The sequence below is a fragment of the Aspergillus campestris genome (assembly GCF_002847485.1).
Source record: "Aspergillus campestris IBT 28561 chromosome Unknown P168scaffold_1, whole genome shotgun sequence".
NCBI classification, from domain to species: Eukaryota; Fungi; Ascomycota; class Eurotiomycetes; order Eurotiales; family Aspergillaceae; genus Aspergillus; species Aspergillus campestris.
In genome coordinates, this window is record NW_020194336.1 from 3336768 (window position 1) to 3350623 (window position 13856).

A 13856-nucleotide genomic window follows, 5' to 3' on the forward strand; every position below is an offset into this window, starting at 1 on the left:
TAGTATGGTTATTAGGGTCCAAAAGGGTGAGAGTGTCATTTGGGCAATACATCAGCCCCCGTTCGCAGGCCATGAGTGGCTCTAATCAACAATCTTGACAACAATCTTTCCTCTCGCACGGCCCGTCTTTAATTTAGCGAATGCATCGGGTGCCTTGTCGAAAGGGAAAACCTCGTCTAGAGGGACCTTGACCTTGCCCTCGGCGACCCAGCGAACCAGGAGATCAAGCTCCCCCGGGGTGTCCTTGGTCAAAGCCAGGTTGATCTTGCGCTTGCCGCCGCCCAGAATGGAGGGGAGCAGAAGGCGGCCCATCACGCTCCTAATGCCAGCGAGACTTATGGCGACGCCAATCTGCATGAAGCGCCCGGTGGGCTTCAGGTAGGCGTCTGCGGCGGTGTAGAGGTCGGCGGGCGAGGAGCCGACGGTGTCGACGACGAGGGTAAACACCGGACCCTTGGAGCGGAGGACGGCCGAGACGTCGTCCTTGGTGTAGTCGATGACCTCGTCGGCGCCGAGGCTGCGGCAGAAGTCGGCGTTGCGGTCTGAGCAGCTGGTAATAACGTGGCAACCCAAGACCTTGGCGATTTGGATAGCAAAGACGCCGGTGCCGCCGCTGCCGCCGTTGACGAAGACCTTGTCGCCGGACTGGACGTACGGGGCGATGCACTGGTACGAGGTCTGCGCCGCCACGGCGAGGCCGCTGCCGGCCTCGAAGCTCACGCTCTCCGGCAGCTCGACGACCATGGCGTCCTTGGAGGTCACGGCCAAGTACTCGCCCAGCGCGCCCCAGCTGGTTGGGGCCACCCTGCCAAACACGCGCTGGCCAACGCGGAAATCGCTGACCTGCGCGCCAACGGCCGCAACCGTGCCAGAGAAGTCCAACAATGGCGTCGCCGGCACGGGAACGACGCGGTGGGCGATGAAACCGGGGAGCTCGGGAAACTTGTAATCGGCTGGGTTGAGCGAGGCGGCATAGACCTTGACCAGAATGCCGTCGTCACCTAGTCCGCTGGGCGGAAGCGGGAGCGACAGCTCCTTCAGCTGGATGGCGTTCTCGATGGTCGTTGCGATCGAGCTGTATTGCCATGCTCGCATCACCTTGGGAACGTTGGTGGCGGCCATGTTGCGCTCAAATAAGACTCAGGAAGACGTTGCAGCTGTCTGTTTCCGTGGAATGGACTAGACTCAAGGTCGGATTATAGAGATTCGTTGAAGCTTGTTCGATGCACCCAAAGATGTTTTACTTATTACTTAGTAAGTATGATGCGCACATCGATGAGCCACTACTGAGGCACTTGACTCTCTACCGACCAGCCTGGCATTCAAGGTGCTTTTATACCTTCGTAAGACGGACGTCCTGGCCGTCCAGGCCCAATGGGGGCGGGGTGACTCTAAATAGCTTATCAATCATTGTTAATCTAAATCAATAACGTTACTTGGCTGGATGTATAGTAGGCTACCTTGGCCTGCGCGGCCGCAGGAACACTAAAGAACTATTTTGAGACATATTAGTGCCTGACTTAGGACCAAAGCGTGTAATACATTTCTGATCCCTGTACCCTGGTTATATCAAACTAAACTGTAAGTCACTGGAAAGGAATTCACAGGAAATAAGAGAGTTACCAGCTAGAGGATAACCTTTTATTCCCCTTTCTTTTCCTCACCTCCCATAGTCCCTTTCTCATCTTCTCATTGTCATCTCATCGCTCTTGTTGAGATACCAGTCATATCAAGCCTGACCAAAATGCTGATTTGATATTTTGGTGCAGTGGCTGAGATAGTCTACTTTCTTTCTCCTTCCATCATAGACGCAAAAATGGGCTCTCCATCCGTCACCAGATCTATCCACTCCATGGAGCACGAGAGATCATTCCACGAGGCTATAACCTCCATCAACCAAGCAGTGAACACGGCACTCCCATCAACAACAGGGTACCACTGTGCCCCTGATTATTATCTATGAAGGTCACTCATCTGTGACTACTGATCCCAGTGCTTCACCTCTCACTTTATAGTATGTTGGGATATCAGTTATATTAAGCCCGGTCACATACCGATTTGGTATTTTGGTGCAGTGGCTGTCATGGTCCGTTCTTTCCCTGCAGATAGAAATAGCGAAACAAGCTAATGGAGACGATAGTGGCGCGACAAACCCCAGAGCTCCGAGCCTCCCGTGGGTTTTCGTGGAAGCAGGATTGGCGACGATCTGCCATGCCGATACTTTAGTTATCCTAGACTCGTGTTTTTCAACCGCGGCAATGGGCGCTGACAATCACGAATACCTGGCAGCATCGGCTTTGCAGTCTCCGGCCACTGCACCTGTGGGGAAAAGCTTCATCCGTCGATTTGTCGACCCTTTGAAACCCAAAACGATACGGACATTACAGTAGCTGAAATCCACGCCAGACTGGTGAAGGAGACCAACCAACCCGACAGGGAGCTGTTCTATACCCCTATTCACGTCTCAAGCGCCAAAAATCCGTCCATCACCCTCCGGCCTCTCTACAGAGGACCAAGAAAAGTTACAGCTCCAGAAAGGACTTGCGAGCTAGCGGACGGAAAAGTACTAATTTCGATCCTTATTGGGGAGAAGACGGCGATACCAGACGTTAGTAAGTGGAAACGATGGCTAACATCATTAATCCCAGACCCGATTGCGAACATCAAGGTAGAGGCTGTCTTCGAGTCAAACTCCAATTCCAGCCTCTGCCGGGTGACTATGCCTGTGGCGGTGTGGGACATGCTGAAGCGGAGCGAGGCATACAGTTTCGTCGCCTATGCTGAGTCCCACAACCTCCTCCTAGACCAGCCAGGCCCCTCAAGTGTTCTGGAAAGTAGGGCGGGTAATGTGCAGCTTCCTGCAAAGGAGAAGTGAGGAGAAAGGCACTTTTTCTTTTGCTTACTCTAAGAATGATATCAATAGTGATGATTGTGGAGGACTGATGAGAACGCTCAGAATTTTGATGATATTGATGAATCTCAAAGCTATGGAGAGATTACGAACAGTTGCAAGAGTGCAAGCAAAACATGAAGAGTCAACAATCAGTCTGTAGAGGGAAACTCTGTAGGTCGGCTGAAGATGGCCGATTTTATGTCTCACAATTCGACAATAATTAGAGGGGGGAGGGTTGAGCAGTATAATGCATGTTGCTGGGACACGTTCTCAATTCTACATCTTTGGTGAAAGGATACTTGTAGGGAAGAAAAAAGAGATGGGACTTAGTATCAATAATTTATCTAGCTGATAAAAGACACTCTCATCAAACATAGCTAAAAACATCTATAAACCCAATCTACAAGCATATATACGGAACCCCCCTACGACGAAGAGCAACACGAATCCCAGAACTTGGAAACCGCCCCCCAGTACCGCTGCGGATCGTGGCGCAGATGCGCCACATGTCCAGAGCCGCTGAACTTCTCGAGAACAACCTTCTTGTAGCCCTGGACTTCAGAGGCCTCGCGGGCATGCTCCTCGACGTCGAGGTGGCCGATGAGCGGGTCGGAGTCGGAGTAGATGTAGAGTCTGGCGCTGCTGGTGGGGATGCGGTCTGGGGAGTTGACGACGCGGCGGCCTCGCGCGGAGAGGCCTTCCAGGCCGAGAAGGGCGGGCAGACCCATGAGCAGGACGACGACGGCCGCGGCGGTGAGTTTGGCGAGCGGCTTGGGCAGGAAGGCGAACCCGATGGCGATGCCGGCGACCCAGCGCGGGAATTCGCGGCGGAAGGAGGCCCCGCCTGGGGTGGAGTCCAGGATTAGGCCGTGGAGGGGGATCGGCCCCGGGTTGTTGCCCGAGGCGTGTTGCATGGCGTGCCATGTGGAGGAGACGGCCTCGAGGTTGAGGCCGCCGCTGTTGGAGAAGGCGTGCATGAGGATCTGGGGCTGTTTTTGGGTGTTTCTTGCCGAGAGAGAGTCTCCTTCTTCTTTGGACCCGTCCACTGCGGACGAATACGAGTGGATGGTCTCGGTGTTGCCGTCGTTGTAGAGCTCTTGCGACACCATGTCCTTGACCAAGGCCTTGGCGGCTTCCTGGCCGCCGAAGAACGTCGCCATGGTCCGTGCCGTGACGGTGATTATCTTGGCAGATGGGTACAGGTCATGGTAGCCCTGCACGTACTTCTGGACGAGGCGCGGGGACGCATCGGCCCATGTGAATAGGACGACGGTCGTGGGCGCATTGGGGTTGGTTGGCTCTTTGTCGGGTTGCGGATCGTAGATGCGGATGTGATCGGAAAACTTCCGCAGGGAGAGTGGTGAGAGCGGTCCAGCCATAGCGATTAGTAGTGTGGTCTATCCTTCTGCAAGGTACGGAGTAGATGGGACCATATAAAGTTCAAGAACACCATCAGGGGGGGTCCGTTTTCTCCATAAATTTGTTGACTTGGCGTGCTGGAGCTTTTCCTGATTAGGCAATTTCCTAATCGGGATAAGAATTGAGATCGCCCGGGATGCGCCAGGGTTCAAGACTAGGGTTGAGTCCACAAGAACATGGCACATAAAATAGCTCATCACCCTGTCTCCGTCCTATTGCTTAGGAAATCCAAGCAAATTTCCTTTACAGAGTCGGCGTTCAAGTCGATCTCTGAGGTTGAGTCACTAAAACACCCACGTCTTTTCAGAGCGTATACAAACCCTGAAACTAACCAGAGTCGCTCGCGCCGGCGATGGATGGGTAGTCCCAAGCCTCCGCCTAACAGCCATGAGACGTTGAGGGCGCTGGACACCGCTTCGCTTTCTCCTAGAGAGAACAGCGCGTTTTCGAGCTCGTCGACACACTGTTGTGGGATAGAGGGCGGGTTGTCACAGCTCCCCTCGTAGTCCAGAAAGACCGAGCAGAGGACCATAATACTCCCCAACTGGACACTGGCCTCGGATACATCGCCATATATGTTCGAGGCGACGGTTCCCGGTTCCTTGGCCAGGCATCGCCACAAGATGGTCGACGGCGGGAGCCGGGGAGACGATTGCGGGTCAAAATGAACACTGGCCGCGGTCAGTTGAGATACCCGATGAACAAATCCCTGCAGACACGGCTGGAGAAAATCAAGGTCACGATCGCTCCAGACGAGGCTTTCGGCCGTGGACTGAGCGAACTCAAACGCGATCATGATGTGATGCAGGCTGGGATTCCGAATGGTCGCAGCAAGCGTGCCAATGGATCTACGATCAGCCCGAAGATCGCCCAACGAGCCCCGGAGGAGTCGACGACAGGCCGCAAAGTGGGAGTTCACGCTACTGCGGGCAAAACGGTAGTCCAGCTGCAGAAGTCGCAGGACAATGCTGAAGCTGGCTTCCCAGTCTGCTGCACTGTCCTCGCGGGTTAACACGTGACCGGAACCCTCATGGTCTGCTGGACCGCACTGGATCCAGTCCAGGAGTTCCTTTCGTGCTGAGGCAATAGCCTCTCCGCGGTAGGTCAGCGCCGCAACCTGGAGATTTCGCCTTTGATCCTGGGTGGACCAGATGTTGAGGTCAATGCAGTGAAAAGCGACGCTGGCCCGGAAGATGGCATCCAGTACGGGAGACGCTCGTGATAAACCATGGGTGAGATGCGTGGGGCCGGGACAGATGGCCGGGCTGACACCCCAGGTGCTGGCGAGTTCCCGATAGACGTGAGTGGATATCAGGTACTCGACCAGCGAGTAGCCGGACGGCGAGATCTGCGCGGGGGTTTTGGGCCGGGGGGGTTGGGGGATCTGGAAGCAGACCCCGAGTCACCTGGCAGGTTCGGTGGAGATGAACTTCGTCTTTGAGTCGTCCGGTGACTCCCACTATCTGCGATCTGGTGGTTCTGTCTCCGAATTCTCGCTCGAATGCCAGCGCGGGCGAGGTGCGAACGCGCCTGCTTGCGCCCTTGGAGGGATTCCTGGCTGATGAAGATCAGGTCATGGGAAGAGGATGATTGGGTAGCTGGCATGAGGGCATAGTAGTTTCAATAGTGGTAATTGTAGTGTACACTGGAGTGCGAGAAGAGGATAGAGGGACTGAGTGGAGCTTCCATTCCCTGCTGGGTCAAGAGCCTGATGAGTGCCTGAGTGCCTGGGGCATGATCCGCATTGCGGACCCGAACCTCCGAGCCCGCTAACCGGATTGGGATTAGATTCTATATCGACACGTCTGTTTCTTCCCCCATTTCATCGCCATTCAACACAACAAACCAAGGAGATGTTCACATTCAAACACGATCAACAAAACGCTGAACGTGGTCTCTATTCTATAAAAAAAATTTTAGCACATGGGGATACTCGTGCTGAACACTCCAGCGCGGTTTTCAAGCCCCCAAGTCCGGAGGGCTTCGAAGTCCCTACATATGTGCACCGTTTTTGGATTAGCTAAATTGACTTGTTCTTCGCCATCCCATTGCTAATGGATTGTCGCTATGTCTGATGAGCACATGAAACTCTGTCAGATTGAGTTGATACAATGATCCATGTGTTCATTGAATGCGTCTTTCTCGGTGAAATTCTGCGTATCAACTCCCATGTCATCCATATGCGCCCCCCCCAAGCAATTTTACTTAAGTGGTTCTGGAATGGACAACAACAGCTTTGTGAGATACCACGAGACCTCAAAAGGCCAGGGGGGGCGGTGATGATTGACTAGTTGCGCAGATTATGCATTGAGTAGGAAACTACTGGTTACATACCATTGATAGGGTATGTTTTATCCCATGAGAAAGATGTACTTCTCTACCTAGCTACCAGCCTCTCCCAACCAATGCATGCTGAAATAAGTGGGCAGCAAGGGGAGTAAAGGTTGATTAGCAAGTGACTGAGTCTTGCTTGGCAAGAATCTATGGCTTACCAGCACTCTATTCAGTACTATATGGAATCAATAGAATCATGTCGCGTTACCGTTTTCAGGGGTTAGTACTCCTAGATTTATCTCAGCTGAGTGAACTTGCCAGAAGACCCTATCATAACATACTATGCAAAGCAGAAAAGCAATATTAGGTCTTCAGTCATACGTGGTACCATTGTAAAACAAACTAAGCGAATACCATTTTAATTGAAATGGTCGCCAACCTAAAGACCACACAATCAAACTACCCATCTCGAAGCCCCCAAACTCATGACCAATTTCTTTGTAAACCTCCCCCTCAATCAAACAAACAAAGCCAGTAAGCACGGGGGCCAAAAACAACCATGGATCAAGCAAGTGGTTTGTTGGGGGCGGAAAGACTAGGCCAGGGCCGGACCCAACGATCAGTTACCCAAGGTACGATAGCACCCTTTGCGGACCAACCACTCAGGGCTGTCCACCCCGAAGCTAGCCACGCCCCCGCCGGGTAATGATAACCCCCAGAAGGCGCAACGCCTAATTATAGGCCCCGGCGGTAGGGCTCAAACCCACCCGCTTCCGTCGTCCCCACCGTTCCGTGGGGCCCTTCCTCTGTGCCCACTGCCCACTGTAGATATTGAAGGTAGTAGTATGCTTAGTCCATGCTCCGTGCTGGTCTACTGGAAGACGACCTCTTCGTGCTAAAATAAGGAGGGGGCCGATAATCCGGAGAATTCGGGCCTTGTAGCCTTGTAGCCTTGCATATCCTTATGTACCGGTGGTATGGATTGGACAGGCATCCCAGCCCATGCATTCCCGAATAGACTACTAGCTTTGTTGATTGTTGGAACTGGAAATTGCAGGTAAAACAGACAGCTCTGGGTATTCTATAATGGTCTTTCAGCTTTCAACGTCCAACGACATCCAACTTCTAACTCACAACACCTCAAGAAAAAAAAAGACCCAAACCAACGAGACCCGCTCGGTCAATTTAGTCTAAACACGCCATCCCGCCAATGTGTATATGTACATGATCGCCAAGAAACTCCACCCCTAATATATGTCCGCGCGTGATAGTCAAGGGCCGGCTTATGGCTTATGATACCGTGGCCGAAAGTGAAAGAAATCGCGACTTAGCCTCGGCGACAAGCCGCTGGAAGGTGTCGTCCGCGGGGAACACGTTCAGCATCACTCCGCAATCGAAAAGTCCCTCTGCTGCCTCCAGCGACTCGAGGATCTTTCGTTTCACATCTGAATCCATATTTTCCGGGGTGGGAACGCCAGGGCCTGGGACTGGGATGGCGAGTTGAGGGTCTATACGGGTGTTGGTCAGTCGGTCGCGTTCGGTACAGAAGAACCACTAGAGCTTCATACCGTAATGTGCCATCGTATACGGGGCAGCTTGGGTGGTATCTGCAGCCATACTTGTCTGCGGATAACTGGTGGAGGTGGCCGGGATATATGCATACCCCACTGTGGATTCGGGTGTCGTCGGGTGTCCATAGAGTGGTTCTTGCACTGGTAACCCAGGAGGCGAGCGACTCGGATCGACCATCTATTTCATCAGTCAGACAAGAGCTCTCCTTGATATGGGAAAGGGAAGAAAGCAGTAGCCACATACCAGGGGCAAATGTGGAAGACTGTTGGGGTCCATGTAAGGGGTCTGAGGAGATGGCGACATCCAAGGAGAATGTGAATCGGGCTGGGTAGTATAGATCACCCCAGCTTCGGGGGTAGACCGGGGCTGCTGTTGTGACCCCATATAGGGAGGACTGGGCGACGACTCCGACTTGGGCTCGGGACTCTGGCTCTGACTCTGTTGCGAGTTGCTTCTTCCCCTCTGGCGAGCTTTTTGACCTGTATTGCATCCTGGGTCAGCACCTGTCGTAGGGTCGGGTCCGCCAACGGGGGAACATACGCCACCTGCGCTGGGCTAAGAGGTTTTGGATCCTTCGCCTCTCGTCATAGTCTTGGATTTCGACGAGCTGGGAACCTTTTCTGTAGGCGTACATGGTGAAATGAAAGAGGATGAGAGGTTGTCAGGACGAGAGTGCCTTTGGGTTGGGTTGAGTGTGTAGAACTTGAGCCTGTCCCACATCGTTGAGCGAGGACAGGGCGAATATATACCATCTATACAAGATTACAGAAGGTCTAGAGAACATTCTATTCCCTCATAGACACACTTTGGCATATGAGCCGAGAGGCTGAGAGCGTCCATGTCCAGTAATGGTTTCTGTTCATCATCTTGGCACTAAAACGGCCCTGTACTTCTTTTCCTTTTTCATTTTCCTTTTTCCGTTTCTATTATTTTCGTTTCCCTGCTAATAGGACAAGGCTAATCTCAAGTTAGACCTGAAAGAACGAAAGAATGGATGATGACGATCGGGGGGGGCTGATCTTCGTGGGGGACATGAATGGATCCATCGTCCAACCCATAGCATGGATGGACGGAGACACCAAGGGAACGCACGAGGCACGTCGCCCGGTGTCTGTCTGACACAGACGCGGTATCGAATCGAGTCAAGAGTAAGGGAGTAACCTCCGACTAGTCGAAGAACTAGAAAGTAGCGAGATGAGTAGCGATGGTGACTTGGTCACCATGACAAATTTAGCGGGTCCAGTCAGAGGGAAGAGCGACTAGGAAAGTCACGGGTCATCATTTCAATCTTCATCCTGACCCACTTCGGCTTCATCCTAAACCTTGCCTTCGTTCCAGTCGGCTTGCTTCATATCTGCTGAGCCACACCAAGTCTATTCCGCGACGCCTTTAATTGATATTAACTACGCGCTATGTGTATCTAACAATAGCATCACATTCGGATGAAACCCCCGCCTCTGTGTCGATTCAATATCTTGAACCATTTAGAATCCGCCTTACAGGTTGGGGGCCAAGACGACCTGAGGCCCCTGGGGTACCAACCTTCTCCAATTCTTTCCTCCATCCAGATAACCAAATGACGCAGATCGACATGCTCTTCATGCTTACGGGGCACTGAGGCAAATTGTGAAGAAATGATGATCACACGTCTGCTACAAGACGGATTATGTTTCGACGGAATGATCGAGAGCGAGTCAGAACCAGTCGGATACAACTCTGTTGCTTTCCAACACAACCCCAGAGGGACGTCCGTGGGCAACATGACAGGGCCCCCACTTCAAATCCAACAACAAGAGGAGTCTTGGGTCTCTGCATATCGCCATCCACCTCTGGACCGGTTCCTCCAAGAATAGCCGACAGGTGAACCTGACGATCTTCACCTAGAATGGGACTAGTGTTGGGGCGATGAAATCTGATGATGCTATCTATATCTTCAGATTACACTTTTGCTGGTTGGGAATTGATATCCAACGACACTAACGCATCATGGACCACAAGCACCGCCCATCCTAGGCGCGATCGCGCGACCAGTTCTCCGCTAGTTGGCTCGACCCAAGCGACCGTCATAACGTCGCAACATGCGGAAATGGACCAGCGGCCCCCCTGGACTGGTCCGCCAACCTGGTCCGAGAGCGAGGGCGGGATGGTTGATTAAGCTATAAGCGCTAATCCGTGCGCCCTTGTCGATTGTGGAGAAGAATCTTATATATAGTAAGCTATCCAGCTTGAGGGCGTGCTGACGCTTCTGATTGGCCCGGGTTCATCGACGGCGTCTACATCTATCGCCCAAACAAGAAATCTAGCATTAGACGGATATGGGCAAGTGGCCAAGTGCGAAATGATGATTATGGGTCCACCTGCCAACGTCTTTGCGATAGTTTGAGAGTCGGTATAGCGCTTGGCTATGTAAGATTCTACATAGGATCAGATGACTGATGTCCATTGCCCAACATATCGAAAATTGCATGATACTCTGTTGGTTGACCGAGCGATAGCGGCTCGGGCTAAGAGTTCCAGAGTACACCGACACCCGACATCCTACCTATATTGACGATTGTCTTGTGACGACGTCTAGTGGCAGGTCTTCCTGCGATGGTTACAACTGTTCTCAATGCCAGTCAGCCAGGGGGGCCGGGCTCTCCGGCACGTCAACGGCGGGAAATGCCACCGAGTCAGATTCTAGAAAATCACCGTGTGGTTGTTAGCTCAGACCGACAACCTTGGAAGGCGATGTCATCTACAAAGTAGTCATCCCTGGACCAGTCGTTCTTCAGGGGCGAGTAGGACCAACTGTCTTCCGTGGGCCTCTAGCCGATGTTACGCTGACGATCCGTAGGGGAACTAGCAGAGAAACAGATGTCATGGATGCAGTCCGCGTTTCAGAAGCTTACAATAGGGCAAAGATGACCAACACTCTGATCTCTGGCTGACGGGGCAACCTAGGGGCTGGCCGACGAGGTGGCCTCGAACCACGCGGTCTATCAAATCATGGGAAATGGGAACCCTAGGGCCACATCATTCAGGTCTAACTCCGGGATCCCGTCAATGAGCCATTAAATGTCCTAGTCTACTCTATCGGATGGGGGCCATATAGGATAATCTCGTCTGACATTGCTATAGTAATCTCTCGAGGTATTTTCATCCACAGTAAGCAGACCGGTCGCTTGATGGGCTGAGGTATTTTCGCTGGAAGCGACTCGAGCACCGACAGTTGGCTGTTTCGTCAGCGAACCGTGAAGACAATCGTTGGTCCGGAAACATACGAAACGAAGTCAGCCTTGGCTGATCAGTATGCCACTTTTCTCATCTTTGCATCGTCATGGACATATGATGGTTGATACACATCATCCAGCCATCCTTCGCTTAGGGCCGCGTGGTGGCAATCTTTCGCCCCTCCTTGGTGGAAGGAACAACTGGCTCTCCTGGGAAGGAAGATCGTTTCTTTAAACGTGCATCTTGCGTCGTTTCTATTCTTCCTTTCCTTTTTCTCTTTGTTCTAGGACTAAGGATATCGCCACGTTGGCGCCCCCCTTCAGAGTCCCAAATGCTCCCACCCTCTTCCCCCCTTTCCCCTTTCACCATGATTTCCACATCCACTTCGAGCACAAACAAAGGCAAAGTGCTTTGATAGTTGACTCTAATCTCCTGTTAATTACTACCATTGACGGGGTACGGCGGACCTTCCCTCTGTTCACCGACATTCTATCCCAACCACGCTATCATCACCGGTCGACAGAGATTTTCATCATTCTCGCGGGTGACCTGATCGAGTGCAGTCTAATCTTCTGGTTTTTGCTGAAATAACTATACTGGCATTATGAACTTACTGACATCATGAACTGTGCTAATACTATGAGAATGATTATGTGTATCATGTCACCTCCGGACAAGCCCCGACCTAACGTCGACTACACGCCATGCAGATTTCGTTAATTCTGTCCCCGCGGAACATCAAAAGGCCCATTCAACGCGGCTGGGAAGGTAGGCGCGCCGTTCTCACCCCAAGTGAACTTTTGCGTCCGAATAGTGCGGTAGAGGTTTGCTGTATCGGTCAGCATTCGATCTACCATCCGAGGAACAAAGCAGCAAGCGAGTTGGGCATGGGAGAAGAAAAGAAAGGAAAGACTTACATTTCGGCTGGTCCGTCGTCTGTGCATGATAAACCACATAATGCTCCGTCCCATCCGGACTAACAGTGAAACTCGCGTGTCCCGTGCCATAGACCCCCGCGTCGGGGTTCTGCTGGAACACACAGCCCTCGCGGTGTTTGCGCCAACTACAGGGGATCATGGGGTCATCACCGACGAGCTCAAGATATCCCAGACAGTAGAACGGAGTGTCGACGCGGGCGGCGGAGTACACGACGAAGTTCTGGCCGGTGTGGGGATTCACCAGCTGCTGGGGACCCTCGTTGGTAGCAAGCCGCACGGGTCGACCGCGGGGCACCTGCTCCCAGGGCTCGTCGGGGACGGAGATGATAGCGCGCTCGCTCAGGGTGGAGTTGATCGTCAGCGGGTCGGACATGCGCGTGATGCACAGGTTGGCGGGCCACGCGCTGTAGGTATCTTCCCAGCAGCTGTATATGTGGTAGATCTGGTCCGCGTGATGGAAGTAGGTACCATCGATGGCGAACTGGTCGAAGGTGTCGAGGGTGCTCCGTAGAGCATAGGTCGAGGTCCAGGCGTCGGGCCCCGAGCTCTCCAGCACGAACATGCGGTGATTAACCGCGGGGCAGTTAATCGGACATTTTGCATCCTGCAGCGGCGGTGGGGCGTCTTTGTCGGGGGTTGCCGTGAAGATGATGTACCATTTCTGACTGATGTGGTGGAGTTCGGGGCCCATAACTGCGTAGAGTTAGTAGCTATATATACCTTGCTCTGTACCTCTGTACACACATATCCAAGTGTATACCAAGAAGATAATAAAAAGCAAAACCCACATCAGTCGACCAAGGCTCCCCACTCGACGCATCAGGTTTAAAAACCACTTGAGACTCCGCAAAGTCCCAATTATCCGTCAAAGAGCGGGACCTCTTCAGCGTGATATTATCATTGGTGGTGTATGTCAAGAAGTACCAATCCTCATGGCGGAGGACGAACCTATTCAATTATTAGCCTTCATTCTCTGGAATTAAACATATAGTTCACTTCTATTAGATAAGCCACGGTAGATTGGGGAGAAGGAGAAAGAATAATGGGGAAATACGAACGGATCACCGGCATTAACGGTACTGATGGGATTATGGTAAGAGGCGTTGTTGGTGGAGCGATCGGTGCCGACGAGGGCGAGATCGAAGGTTTGGAGATTGGCTTGGTTGGGGTCGAAGGATTGTGGGGTGGAGAGGTTGATTAGGAGGGTGCTTGCTAGGAGGATGGAGGACCACATTCTTGCTCTCTTTCTATCTCTGTCTTATGTTCAGTTTGTGTATTTGCTCTGCTGTTTTTTGTCTGTATGTCTCTTTATTGTATGCTATGTGCTGTTTGGGGATAGATCTGGGGGTAGATAGATATACCCAAGTAAATAAATCCAGAGAAGTAAACATACCCCTCCGAGGCTGGGAACAACAAAGAAGCTCCAGTAAACACGGATAAAATACTACATACCCCTCATTTGCGCTTTCCCAATCCAACGGTCGGGTCTCTTGGTGATTTGTTCGCCGTCTGTATGCCAAGGATGGTCGATTGATCATGTGTTGTTT

The 13856-nt window shown here is 52.4% G+C and overlaps 5 protein-coding genes across 5 annotated transcripts; 1 reads left to right on the forward strand and 4 right to left on the reverse strand.

Moving 5' to 3' along the window:
- Positions 1-81: 81 nt before the first annotated feature.
- Positions 82-1328, reverse strand: P168DRAFT_323919 (NAD(P)-dependent alcohol dehydrogenase; the record flags this gene model as incomplete). The annotated part of the gene is made up of 1 exon (XM_024840753.1): positions 82-1328. Exon 1 carries the CDS (start codon positions 1120-1122, stop codon positions 82-84), a length of 1041 nt encoding a protein of 346 aa, XP_024697459.1. The 5' UTR covers positions 1123-1328.
- A 799-nt stretch (positions 1329-2127) lies between these two features.
- On the forward strand, positions 2128-2875 carry P168DRAFT_278414 (uncharacterized protein; the record flags this gene model as incomplete). The annotated part of the gene is made up of 3 exons (XM_024835690.1): positions 2128-2173; positions 2388-2612; positions 2649-2875. The coding sequence occupies 3 exons, from the start codon at positions 2128-2130 to the stop codon at positions 2873-2875; spliced, it is 498 nt and encodes a 165-aa protein (XP_024697460.1).
- Positions 2876-3259: 384 nt separating this feature from the next.
- On the reverse strand, positions 3260-4398 carry P168DRAFT_25338 (DUF829-domain-containing protein). Its single transcript, XM_024834375.1, has one exon. The coding sequence runs from the start codon at positions 4270-4272 to the stop codon at positions 3319-3321; it is 954 nt and encodes a 317-aa protein (XP_024697461.1). The 5' UTR covers positions 4273-4398; the 3' UTR covers positions 3260-3318.
- Positions 4399-4508: 110 nt separating this feature from the next.
- On the reverse strand, positions 4509-8792 carry P168DRAFT_314916 (uncharacterized protein; the record flags this gene model as incomplete). The annotated part of the gene is made up of 5 exons (XM_024839850.1): positions 4509-5696; positions 7886-8094; positions 8155-8335; positions 8402-8637; positions 8699-8792. The coding sequence occupies 5 exons, from the start codon at positions 8790-8792 to the stop codon at positions 4509-4511; spliced, it is 1908 nt and encodes a 635-aa protein (XP_024697462.1).
- Positions 8793-11967: 3175 nt separating this feature from the next.
- On the reverse strand, positions 11968-13646 carry P168DRAFT_286941 (glycoside hydrolase family 43 protein). The gene is made up of 4 exons (XM_024836461.1): positions 13368-13646; positions 13094-13257; positions 12289-13002; positions 11968-12200 (listed from the first exon to the last, which is right to left on the reverse strand). The coding sequence occupies exons 1-4, from the start codon at positions 13541-13543 to the stop codon at positions 12088-12090; spliced, it is 1167 nt and encodes a 388-aa protein (XP_024697463.1). The 5' UTR covers positions 13544-13646; the 3' UTR covers positions 11968-12087.
- Between the last annotated feature and the right edge of the window lie 210 nt (positions 13647-13856).